The sequence below is a fragment of the Pelophylax lessonae genome, assembly GCF_965119305.1.
Source record: "Pelophylax lessonae genome assembly, chromosome: 9".
Lineage (NCBI taxonomy): Eukaryota > Metazoa > Chordata > Amphibia > Anura > Ranidae > Pelophylax > Pelophylax lessonae.
Genome location: NC_138776.1, coordinates 216,735,966 through 216,749,273, shown reverse-complemented (window position 1 = coordinate 216,749,273; position 13,308 = coordinate 216,735,966). Strand labels below are relative to the sequence as shown.

Sequence of the window (13,308 nt, the reverse complement as noted above, 5' to 3'; positions counted from 1 at the left end):
GCAATCAGGTGCAGCCTAATTACATAAGCTGGCTGCCCCACAAACGGACAAATGATTTCCCAGCACACTTACCAGCCAGCCTGCAAAACAACCAAATTGGTCCTGTTTAATAGTTTAAGTTAAAAACAGGGTTTTGTTTGCAGACATTTGCAAATATATGAGTAGGCTGCAGGGCCACACCATGGGATCTGTATATACTGCGGTCCGAACTCTAAATTTCCAGTGTCTCCATAGTAGGAGCACATATAAGAATGGATCGATTAAGGGCAGGTATGTCTGGAGGGAGCCCACTCCTCCTCAAAGGCACATGGATGGACGTGATGCCCAGCAAGAGCACAAGGGCAGCGAAGGCATCCAGTGCATCCCTGCACCCAGTTCGTACAACTGTATAAAGGCATCAAGTGCAAAGGAGTCATTAATTACAGATTTGTCTGAAGCGTCTAACATTTCAGTAAAGTATTTCAGTTTTATGATCTCGTATATATCCTGTCGGGATATTTTGACCCACAATTTGCGCAATGAAGATGCCCAGTATTTAGGATTCGTCAAGGTACCTTGCAGTAATAGAGGTTACTCCAGCTGATTGACACCCAGAGGTGTTTAGTCTAACTTTGTAAGATTGGTTGGTGGAGGTGCTACAGGTGTACAAGAACAGGTAGCAGATATGGCGCACGAACTGCATGGCATCTATGAAAGATACTGTCGCATTGCAAAATCCTCAAATAGCAGTGGTTTTGGGTGAAATACAATGGGCGGCCGAGTACTGGGAAGCAGGAAATAACTGAAGTGTTCTTTGCAGTGTTAATTTTGGCGACTAAATTAACACAATTTTAGTCAACTAAAATTAAGACAATTCAGATGACTAAAATACGACTAAAACTAAAATGGCATTTTAGTCCTAAGACTATAACTAAAACTAAATTGAAAATTGACAATCAAAATTAGCACTACTCTGCTGGCCATTTCTAAATTGGCAACACAATTCCATCCAGAGCCTGTAATAATAGCACATTAAAGTTTAAACATGTATTGCACCACCGCTTAAGCATAAGTAAGAGAAAAAACCCTTTCTTATAGTTTTTCTTAATATTTAATGCTGGTAATATATTCAGATAATATGTGCAATGACATTACAGCCAATAGAATTTACAGTTTTTTGAGTTTTTTTTTTTTATATTTTAAAGTTGCACTTCTGTTTGTCAAAAAGCAAAATTTTTCTTTGTTTTTGAAACTCTGTTTTATTTATAAAGATGTTATATACCACAATGGCTTAGGCCCCGTTCACATAGGGGCGATCCGACTTCGGGTGGCAACCTCCGAGGTCGCGGTGCGAGCAGCGCGCCGCGACCTCGGAGCGGCCGACACGGACTTCATAACATTGAAGTCTATGGCGGTCGCCTCCGGGTCGCCCCAAAGAAGCTCCGGACCCTTTTTCTAAGTCGGAACGACTTGTGTCGCTCCTATTAGAACGGGTCCGCAGCTTCCCTATGGAAGGCGACCTACGGTGGTCGCCTCACAGGTCGCCTTAGTGTGAACGGGGGCTAAATCTGTATCTTTAGTGAGTGTTCAAACATTAATACCGTAAATAATTATTATTATTAGATTTTTACTCCAGGAGTATATCATTTGTTTGGAAATTCTAGAGAAATGTTTAAATAATGCATTACAATTAACCTAAACCTATTCGATATGTAGTGGACTAAAATGCATGAGATTTTAGTCGACTAAAATGTACTGGAGATTTTATTCGACTAAAATATGACTAAAACTAAAATAGCATCTTAGTCAAAAAACTAAAATACAACTAAAACTAAAATGGCATTTTAGTCATAAGACTAGAACTAAAACTAAATCGAACTTTGCTGCCAAAATTAACACTGGTTCTGTGAAGCACATGACAGACCAGAAGTGCTGTTCCTACCGGAAACATCACTCGGGGGTGTGGCAACGTGTTTCAAGGCTGCTCAGCCTACTTTGTCAAGCTGCGATTAAGGTCTGATGACCAAAATGCGTTAGCAATTTTTATCTTGTAGTGACAGTGTATCTAATAAAGGTTACCCTATTCGGATGACAGAGTTGCAAGTTGAACATTTTCTTGTATGCTGAAGTCATGCAAGTGTGGAGACACTGAAGCCTGTCACCAGCGACTCTACAGGTCATGATTGAGCAGTGCAGATTTGTTACAAAGGATAGCTGTTAAAACAAAATTGAGCCTTTTGTGTGGAGAGTCTGCATATTTAATCAGCAAATATGGCTTCTTCCAAGTAAATGCTTGCTGTATGATTACACTACAAATGAGTTTCCTAAAACCACAATGATAATGCTAATCAAGTTAAATTTGTAAAATACACATGTATATTCAAAAAAGGTATATCTAAAGCCCAAACTTTTTTTTAATGTAGGATTTCACTTGTCTTAGTGACAATGGATACTAGGACAAATTTAGGAGGATGAATCTCCCAGCATGGAAACACAGCAATCAAAATCAATCCAAACCTAACAGGGTTGGCGACCCTGGGAGTTGGGTTTTTAAAAATGTCATATTTAATTTCATTAATGTGTAGTCTTGCTTATATCCTATCATTAGGTATAACAAATACTGATTGGCTGGTTTCTATGTATGACTGCTTTTTGCTATTCTTTTGATATGTGCATGGGTATGGATATAATGGTTTGCTATAACTGATTACGTTCACATGTTCACTGCTACGTAAACTGAAAAACGCAATAGTTTGATTTCTGTGATCCCTTCATTTTATGAAGTAAAGAAAGTTTCTCCTAATATTTTTCTATTTTTATTTAGATTGTTCCAGCAATTAGAGAGCGCGTTGAATCTCATCCCCGATTCCACAGATCTGAGGTCAGTGGCCGAGAAGTAGAAGTTGTTGGCAGGTGTTGGAATACAGTAAACCCCCCCTCCATCGCGGGGGTTACGTTTCGGACCCACCTGCGAAAAGTGAAAATCCACGAAATAAAAAAACATGCCTACAGTGTATTTTAATAGGGTTTTTCTAACTGTCACTGTACTTTTAACCACTTAAGCCCCGGAAGATTTTACCCCCTTCCTGACCAGGGCCTTTTTCGCGATTCGGCACTGCGGGACTTTAACGGACAATTGCGCGGTCGTGTGATGCTGTACCTAAACGAATTTGACGTCCTTTTTTTCCCACAAACAGAGCTTTCTTTTGGTGGTATTCGATCACCTGTGCGATTTTTACTTTTTGCACTATAAACAAAAAAAGAGCGTCAATTTTGCAAAAATAACAATATTTTTCACATTTTTTTATATGAAATTCCCCCCAAAAAAATGTAAAAATCAAAATTTTTTAACATTTTTGGGCAATTTGTTTTCTGCTACATATGTTTGGTAAAAAAACAATCGCAAAAAGCGTATTTTGATTGGTTTGCGCAAAAGTTATTGCGTTTACTAACTAAGGGAAAGATTTCTGTCATTTTTGGTGGGTTTTTTTTAACACGTAATGGCGGCGATCTGCGTTTTTTTTTTTTTTGCGGTACTGCGACATTGCGGCGGACAGATCGGACCCTTGACTGAAATTTTTGACACTTTTGGGGTTACCAGTGACATTTCTACAGTAATCAGTGCTATACATATGCACTGTTACTGTAAAATTACACTGGCAGTGAAGGGGTTAACTTTTTTGGAGAGGGAGGGGTTATGTGTGTCCCTAGGGGCGTTATTCTAACTGTGATTGGCTGTGGCTTGAGGTGTAGGAAGAGTGATCAACGGTCCTACATAGTAGAACCGTATGATCACCATTCCTACACAGGGGAGAATGACAGGCGGCTTGTTTACATCAGCCGCCTGCCTTTCTCCCTCTCCACTTGACGATCGCGAGTGACCGGCGGACATCGGGTCCGCCGGTCACACGCGCGGGGGGGTCCGTGACCACGCAGGAGCGCGCCTCCGGCGTCGCGCGTTCGCTACCTAGACCCTCACAGGCTAGCGACGTAACCCTACGTCGCTCTGCCTGTGAGGGGCTGACCGCCAGCGTAAATAATTGTGCGGCGGTCGGCAAGTGATTAAAATACACTTTAGGCGTGTTTTTTTTACTGTCACTGTACTTTTAAAAGCATTTTATGGTCTTTAAACACACTTTTAAAACAATAGAAACTCATTTAAACACATACAAGATACTGAGAGACAGAGCAAGAGCTATGGAAAACACAAAAATAATTAATTTTCAATGATTTAATTAGTAAAATAACATTACAGGAAAAAAACCGCAAAATATACCGGGACCGCAAAAACTGAACCGCGATAGAGCGGGTGTTTACTGTATTGCAGTAAAATGAAAATGCTTAAATATCATCGCACATAGAGATGTGTAGTATTTCACTTTGAAGATCTTTTTTCTACATTATCTTTATGATTTTATCAGTTGTTAAATGTTAGCAGAATTTTATTGTAGGATAACTTCTAATTTTTTATTGGCTATTGCAGAATCCAGAAATCTCCATCATGGTAACTGGAATTCCCAACGTTGGTAAATCGTCTCTAATAAACGCACTGCGGAGAACGCATCTTAGGAAGGGTACATTCCTTATCTTATATTTAGCTTAATTTACTGTATTTTGTATTTTTATTGGCCTCATACCAGGTCTTCTGTAATATAGATGTACGGTACATACAGTAACTAAAATTAGAATAGTACTCTCCTGCACACCATTTTAATGTATACTTTTTTTGGCTCAGGAAAGGCCTCTAGAGTTGGTGGAGAACCTGGAATTACCCGGTCAGTGCTGTGTAAAATACAGGTGAGAATCCGTGTGAGCAGTTGCTTGCAGTTGTCTAAATAGCCCTAACAAATCCAAAGCTACACATAGGCATTATATTACTGTCTCCCAGGCCTAGAGATGAGCTTAGGCATCCTCCAAACTCATCCCTAACACAAACTCTCAACTCCGTTTTTTTTTTGTGCTGAGATTGAGGTCTGTTCTTAGTACCTGCTCTCTTCTGACCTCAGCAGACTGCTATTAGAAGGAGAAAAGGGCAAAATCCTCCCTTGCACAGCCATTGGGCCCCAGCTCCTTCTGACAGGAGTGATGCTGCAGTTATTCCTGTCAGTGAAGTGCAGGAGAAACTCCTAGTGTGGCCCCCTAGAGACATTACTAATAATGTAACAGACCTGGGGCACCTCATTAAGGGCAATAGTGCTTGTAACGGAACCGCCGACCCACACTGTACTTGTGGTCTTCCGTCAGTTATATGGCTTCCTTACAGTCATGAACATATATACCAGATTTTCCCAGCCACCCTCATACAAAGCTAGCCAACAACTTAGCTTGTACAAGTTTTGGAACCTTCTCCTTTATTGAACAGTTTCACACTCAGTTTATACACACATGAGCACATCCCCCTCCTGATCAAAATACCACACACATGTCAGGGGTTACCTGATTACATTATCATATGCAGATGACATTGTATACAGAAACCGAATTAAGCTGAACTAATTATCTAGCCATCTGGACAGAACAATGTGGGCTCATTAACATTTAACAATGGGACAGGCAAACTTAACACAATACACATTCCACCTCAAAACAGACAATAGGACAAAACTGCCAATGACAATCTGTCCGTCTCCTACATTGAAGTACATGGAATACACATCTACGTATTGCTAGGAGTCAGACTTCATAACAGCAGGCTATAGGTCTAGCAGTGTAAAGTGGGATTAAATCTTCATATTTCTTGAGAGATATTGCTGAAAAATATTACTGTCCCACTTCAAACCATTAAGTGTCTGTCTTTCACTTCCTGTGACGATGAGTACCGTCACAGTGCTGCACGCTGTGCACGGCATAACAAACAATGTGTGTGGACAAACTTTTAATAATGGGAAGGGCTTAAGGGCCATGGTTATTCACAACCCAAGCCTCTTTGTACCTATGAGGTATTGCTTTGATTGCTGTGCCACAAGTAAGAGTCTCACAAACACATGTAAACCTCAGCACTAAAGAAAAAGCTTCCACTACATTAATGGAGTACAAAATTAATTATTCCCCACTTTACCCTTTCAGCAAAACTCCCCCCCCCCCCCCCCCCAACACCACCCTTTAGCACAAAATCTCTTATCCTCCCCAAATCGCCCTTCCCAGCATAAGCGTTACTTCCCCCAAGCCTGCCTTCTATCACAAATCCTTATATTTTACCACCCCCACAAGTCCTCACTTTTCCATTCCCTGCAACAAACAACCTCAACCCCCTGCCCAGCACAGATCCTATTATCCCCCACACATAACTTGTGCCAGATGTTCTTCCACAAAGTAACCATTTGGGTTAGAGTTGACTTATGAAGACACCCTGGGCTCATCTCTACCCAGAACCTGGGTTGGAGACAATGTGTTGGAACCAGTGTTTAGAAAATCGGGTCTGATCGCTATTAAGTTCGAGGAGCAAAGGGGAGAAAACTCCTTTGGCAGTACTTTATATTTTAGCATCTTCTTAATGCCACCCTCATAAATAACGACACATGTATAAAAACAAAGTGGCACTCTGGACATGTCAGTGGAAATACTTGTGGCCCCTCACATTTACCAATCTGCCAACCACTGCTGTAGAGGATATATGGACAAACTTTCACTCCTGAAAACCTTTTGGCTTCTGCTTTTGATATCACTGCTGGGGTCTTTAACCATTTTCCACTGCAGATTGTCAGCCCTTTATTTACCCAGCGCCATTTATGAACACAGGGACACTGTACCCAACCAATCCAAGGGGCTGGGTGCCATGTGATTGCTTTGATTGGTCATTATTCTCTTCCCCTTACAACAGAGGAAGGATGGAGATCATAGTGATAATGATTGGGAACAGAATGAATGGATCAGCAGCTGCAACTTCATTCATTCTGTTTCAGTGACATACATTAGGGATCATTATTAACCCTTCATGCCCCCTCCTCTCTTACACATACTATCTCTATGCTACCACCTGTGCATTAACTTATTTATCACCCTTATTCTGTACATCTCAACATTAACCCTTTCATTTCCATCCCACCACTGTATGTGTATTACCTGTACATTTATTGTTCCTAGTCCACCATTATCCAGCTCTGTGTTTAACTTCATTAATAACGGCATGTTTCTTCATTTCCAAATATTGTGGCGAAAATGAGATCACCTTGGTGTGTCTACTTTCCAAAAAAAAACTCATTTTGTGGGTTTTCTTACTATTCTGCTTTTTTATTTTAACAGAAAGTAAGATAAACAATTTTTTTTTTCTTTTCAAAATTGTTGGGTCTTCTCTCCTTTTTAACCACTCCGGAGACCCTGCCGCTTATATACTGTGGCAAGGCAGCCTGGCTGCGCTAAATCTTGTACATGTATGTGATTTTGTGCATGATATCTGGAGCATGCACGCTGCCGGAGCCCCGCTCATGCTGTTATTGGACACAGCGGGAGCCAATCAGCTGGTCCAGGGGCCATTGCTGATCGTTCTGAGGAAAGGCAGAACGGGGGGGGTCTACCTGTGTAAACAAGGCAGACCGCCCATCTGTCACAGAGGAAAATGGAGATCTTGTGTTTCTGCTAAGCAGGAAAAACGATCTCTGTTTTCCTCTAGTGCTTCCATTCCCCCCACAGTTAGAAATCACTCCCTAGGAGCACACTTATCCCTTTGATCGCCCCAGATGTAAACCCCTTCCCTGCCAGTGTCATTTATACAGTGGCCGTGCATTTTTTTTTTTTTTTTTTTTTTTTAGCACCGATTACTGTATTGTTGTCACTGGTCCCCAAAAAGTATCACAGTGTCAGATTTGTCCGCCGCAATGTAGCAGTCCTTTAAAAATCACTAATTGCCACCATTAATATTAGAAAAAATAAAAAATCTTTCCCATAGTTTGTAGACGCTGTAACTTTTACACAAACCAATCAACGCGTCTTGAGATTTTTTTTTTTTTTACCAAAAACATGTAGCAGAATACATATTGGCCTAAATTGATAAAGAAATTAGATTTTTTTACATTTTAAAAAATATATTGTTTTTTTTTTTTTTCAAAATTTGTCTTATCTTTTTTTGTTTATAGCACAAAAAATTAAAACCGCAGAGGCAACTACGACTAAAAGAAAACTATTTGTAAAAAAAGAGGACATCAATTTTTTTTTTTTTTTTTGGGTACAGTGTTGCATGACTGCGTAATTGTCAGTTAAAGCAAAGCAGTGCCTTATTGCAAAAAATGGCCTGGTCAGGAAGGGGGTAAAACCTTCCAGAGCTGAAGTGGTTAATAGTAAAAAAAAAAAAAAAGGGCTATTTAATACCACAAAAAGCAAGTGCAGTGTTACTTGACAGCGAGTAATTGTCAGCCAAACTATCACAGCGATAAAAAACTGAAAAATGCCCTGGTAATGAAGGGGTATTACAGGCTTGTACTCAAGTGGTTAATGGAACCCACTGAATTGACTAGCCTCAGGTGTTAACAGTGATGAAACAAATCTTTCCCCGTAAGCTGTGTACTTGTTTATCTGCAGTCCTCTCTTCTCCAGAGTCTTCCAAAGTACACAGATAAATGGGATTTCTCAACTTTCAGGAGGCAAGGGATCTGATGACACACTGCAAGCTGAGTGTAATCTGACACCTGAGTGAAGTGAATGGACACACCCCCTGTACACAGGGAAACATACACATCTTAGGCTGCCAGTTACCTTCTGAGTGCTTAGGGGAACAGATGTCACCATGGATTGTCTTGTGTTGGAGAAAACTGAAATCCCTCATGCAGATAGCAGAGGTAGGGGAGAGCAGGCGGGATCCACACATAGGTGCTATGGATTGAGGAAAATATGCTTTGTTTCTTTTTCATTTCAGCCACTTTAAGTCAAGTTTAATAAATTCAAATGGATAATATTTGTAGTTCGGGTAAAATCAAGGACGTCTCTCATTACTTTTTCTTCTTATATATTTGTGCAGGTATCTGAAAATCCTCTAATCTACCTCTTGGACACTCCTGGTGTTCTCTCCCCACGTATTGAGAATGTTGAGACAGGAATGAAATTAGCGCTATGTGGTAAAACCGTGTTTGTTATGAAACTATGACTAAACAGATCACATTGTTAAATATAATGTTACATAGTTACATAGTAGGCGAGGTTGAATAAAGACAATAGTCCATCCAGTTCAACCTGTGTAGGTGTGTGTGACTGTAATCATCTAACATAGCCCTCAATCTCCTGATCCTTGAGATGTAAGTCTAAGAGTCTTTTGAAAGTCACCATACTACCCGCAGAAACCACCTCTTGTGGTAGACAATTCCACAATCTTGTAGCCCTAACAGTAAAGAACCCCCCACGTTGCCTGAGGTTAAAACGCTTCTCCTCTAATCGCATTGTATGTCCTCGAGTCCTCATGCAATTCCTTCGAATGAACAGCTTTTCTTCTAAGCTGAGATCCCCATTAAGATATTTATAAATTGCTATCATGTCCCCTCTCAGACGTCTTTTCTCCAGGGAAAATAAATTGAGCGATTGCAGCCGCTCTTCATAGGTAAGGTCCTCCAACCCCCTAATCAGTTTAGTTGCCCTTCTCTGGACTTTCTCCAGCTCCAACACATCCCTCCTGAGGACTGGCGACCAGAACTGGACAGAATACTCCAGATGCGGTCGGACCAGAGTTTTATAAAGTGGAAGGATTATAGTCTTATCTCTGGAATACATCCCTTTCTTTATGCATGCTAATATTCTGTTGGCTTTGGAAGCTGCCGCTTGGCATTGCATGCTGTTGCCTAATCTATCATCAACTAAGACTCCCAAATCTTTCTCCATTTTTGATTCCCCCAAGGGTTCCCCTCCTAACGTGTATTGTGTTTTTATGTTTTTGGTCCCCAAGTGCAAAACCTTACACTTCTCCACATTAAACCTCATTTGCCATGTCGTTGCCCACTCCGTAATTTTGTCCAGGTCATTCTGTAGGATATCTGCTTCATGCTGTGCAGTTATTGCCCTGGCCAATTTTGTGTCATCTGCAAAAACTGATAACGAACTACTGATCCCTTCCTCAATGCTGTTTATGAATAAATTGAACAAGGTTGGTCCCAGGACTGAGCCCTGGGGCACCCCGCTTACTACCTCAGACCAGTCTGAGTATGCGCTGTTTATTACTACCCTTTGGACACGGCCTTTTAGCCAATTCCGTATCCAAGAGCAAACCCTGCTGTCGATACCTGCAGACCTTATTTTATAAATTAAGCGCTTGTGGGGAACTGTATCAAACGCCTTAGCGAAATCCAAGTACACCACATCCACTGGTCTCCCCCTATCTAGCTCACAGCTCACTTCCTCGTAGAATGCTAAGAGATTGGTTTGACAAGAACGCCCATTTGTAAACCCGTGCTGGTTACTACTGATGATGTTGTTGTCTTTAGCATACTCTACGATATAGTCCCTTATCATCCCCTCCAAAAGTTTACATATTATTGATGTCAGACTGACAGGCCTATAATTTCCCGGGATATGTCTCTGGCCCTTTTTGAATATCGGAATCACGTTAGCCTTCCTCCAATCCCCTGGTACATCTCCTGTCCTAATACTGTCAGCAAAGATCAGGAACAGTGGTCTAGATATAACCATACTGAGTTCCTTGAGCACTCTCGGATGTACGCCATCCGGGCCTGGTGATTTGTTTGTGTTAAGTTTATCCAGTCTTTCCCTGATTTCCCCCTCTGTTAGCCATAGTGGCAAGTCCTGTGTATTACTACTAACCATACAGTCATGGTCAGTGTACCCTTCCTTTTCCTGCGTAAAAACTGACGAGAAAAAAGAATTCAGCACGGTTGCTTTTTCAGTGTCCTCTGTAACCATCCTCCCATCATCGTTAATTATGTGTGCAATATGCACTGCCCTAGTTTTTTTGCTGTTGATATATTTAAAGAATTTCTTTGGGTTTTTTTTACTATCCTCCGCTATTTGTCTCTCAAAGTTGATTTTAGCCATCTTGATTTCGTGTTTACACTTCTTATTTTCCTCCTTGTATTGCTGGAAGGCCGATACTGTGCCCTCTGATTTATATTTCTTGAAGGCCAATTTTTTTCCCCTAATAAGTTTTTTAACGCTACGGTTTAGCCAGCCAGGTTTGGCTTTGTCTCTTCTAAATTTATTCCCCATAGGAATGCACTGCAAGATGCCTTTGCTTAATATTGTTCTAAAGCATTCCCATTTTTCCTCTGTGGTCAGTGATCCCAGGGTTTGGTCCCAGTTTACCCTTTCCATCAATGAGTACAATTTTGGAAAGTCTGCCCTTCTGAAGTTTAGGGTTCTTATGTTCCCCACTTGCCTTTTTATATTGTTATTTATACTAAATGTGATCATCCTGTGATCGCTAGAGCCCAGGTTGTCCTGGACTCCTACCTCCGAGATTATGTCTGGGTCATTAGTGATCAATAGATCCAGGATAGCATTCTCTCTAGTAGGGGAATCCACCAACTGCGACATGTAGTTATCCTGTAAGGTTTCCGTGAATAGCCGGGCCTTATGCGAGTGTGCAGTCCCCTCTTCCCAGTCAATGTCGGGATAATTGAAGTCCCCCAATATGATGACTGATCCTAGTTTTGCCGCTTTACCTATTAGTGCTAAAAATTCCAGCTCTACCTCCTCCCCTTGGTTAGGTGGCCTATAGCAAACCCCCACAACTACTTTTCCCTTATCTTCTTCCCTATCGAGTTCAACCCACACAGATTCTAAATCCATGCTCATCCCATCCGTAATGTCACTCCTTTCTAGCACCTTTATATTGTTCTTGACATAGAGACATACCCCTCCCCCTCTTTTACCAACCCTGTCCTTCCGGTACACCGAATACCCTTGGATATTGGCCAGCCAGTCATGTGAGGGGTCGAACCAAGTCTCCGCTATTCCCACAAGGTCTATGTCTTCCTCATGTACTAACATTTCCAACTCATCCATCTTATTAGCTAGGCTCCTGGCATTAGCATATACCCCTCTTAGTTTTACGGAAGTTAAACGTGATTGGCGGTTTTGTTTATTTCTGTTTGGTCTGCTGTTCTCCCGCACAGACCCGCCAATTGATGTTGTTGACCTACTGTCGCTGTTGACCCTACAGCTGCCTTCAGTCCTCTGCTCCCTCCTGACTGATTCTACTTCTGAGCCCTCCCCCCCGTCTCCTAGTTTAAAAGCCCCTCCAACTCGGTGGCCATCTTTCTCCCCAAAAGAGCTGTACCGTCCCCATTAAGGTGCAGCCCATCCTTACTAAAGAGCCGGTAGCCGACTGAGAAGTCAGCCCAGTTCTCCAGGAACCCAAACCCCTCCTTCCTACACCAATTCCTCAGCCACTTGTTAACTTCCCTAATCTCCTTCTGCCTCTCTTGTGTGGCTCGAGGTACAGGCAGTATTTCAGAGAAAACCACCTTGGAGGTCCTTTTCCTCAATCTATTACCTAAGTCCCTGAAATCGTTCTTAAGGATCCTCCACCTACCTTTAACTTTGTCATTAGTGCCCACATGCACCATGACCGCTGGGTCATCCCCAGCCCCGCCCAACAATCTGTCTGCCAGATCTGCGATGTGCCGAACTCGGGCGCCCGGTAAACAACAAACTGTTCGGTTCACGAGATCTTTTTTACAGATTTCCCTCTCTGTCCTCTTGATAATTGAGTCCCCAACTACCACAACCTGTCTAACCTTTCCTGCGTTACGGCCCCCCTTCTTCCTGGAGCCGTCCCTCCCCTGGCAGCTGGGGGAGGGCGCATGCTCCAGCTCTGCCACCCCTGAGTTGATATCCCCCTCAACCTGCAACTCGGCAAACATGTTAGGGTGTACCAACTCAGGACTGGCCTCCCTGACTCTCCTCCCCCTAACATTCCTAACAGTCACCCAGCTGCGTACCTCTGCTGCTTGCGTCTCCTCTATTCCTCCCTCCTCTATGCTGACCCCTGCCAGCGCCTGCTGGGTAATGTCCAAGCTCCTTTTCAGGTTGTAGATGCCACGCAGTCTTGTCACTGTGTTCTCTAGATCCACGATGTGGGCTTCCAGAGCAACAAGTCGCTCACATCTTGCACAGCAGTATTCGTCCTCGATTGTTTCATCAAGGAACGCATACATGCCGCAAGAAGTGCACTGAGTGGCATCCCCAATCCTGTCGGACATTATTACCCACTACTCTATGGGGATAATATTAACAACCTGCTCTTCCTTACCTACACTACCTCTAACTTCCCTGGTACAAAACCTGGGAATAATGTTAAGTCTTAGGGGTTTATTTACTAAAGGCAAATCCACTGTGAACTGCAGTCGCTGTAGATCTTAGGGGGGCATGAAAGGAAAAAAAAAACTGCATTTT

General features: G+C 42.2%; 2 protein-coding genes across 2 annotated transcripts in view; one reads left to right on the top strand and one right to left on the bottom strand.

The window, feature by feature from the left end:
- LOC309563331 (uncharacterized protein) overlaps positions 1-13,308 on the bottom strand; it is a gene marked incomplete at its 3' end in the record, with an annotated part of 417,962 nt that overhangs the window by 51,853 nt on the left and 352,801 nt on the right. The gene's annotated exons all lie outside the window — the stretch shown is intronic.
- MTG1 (mitochondrial ribosome associated GTPase 1) overlaps positions 1-13,308 on the top strand; it is a 49,694-nt gene that overhangs the window by 18,861 nt on the left and 17,525 nt on the right. The window contains exons 5-8 of the mRNA XM_082268505.1: positions 2,804-2,860; positions 4,463-4,553; positions 4,715-4,776; positions 8,930-9,026. Coding sequence (XP_082124631.1) covers positions 2,804-2,860; positions 4,463-4,553; positions 4,715-4,776; positions 8,930-9,026 — 307 coding nt within the window. The remainder of the gene's footprint in view (positions 1-2,803; positions 2,861-4,462; positions 4,554-4,714; positions 4,777-8,929; positions 9,027-13,308) is intronic.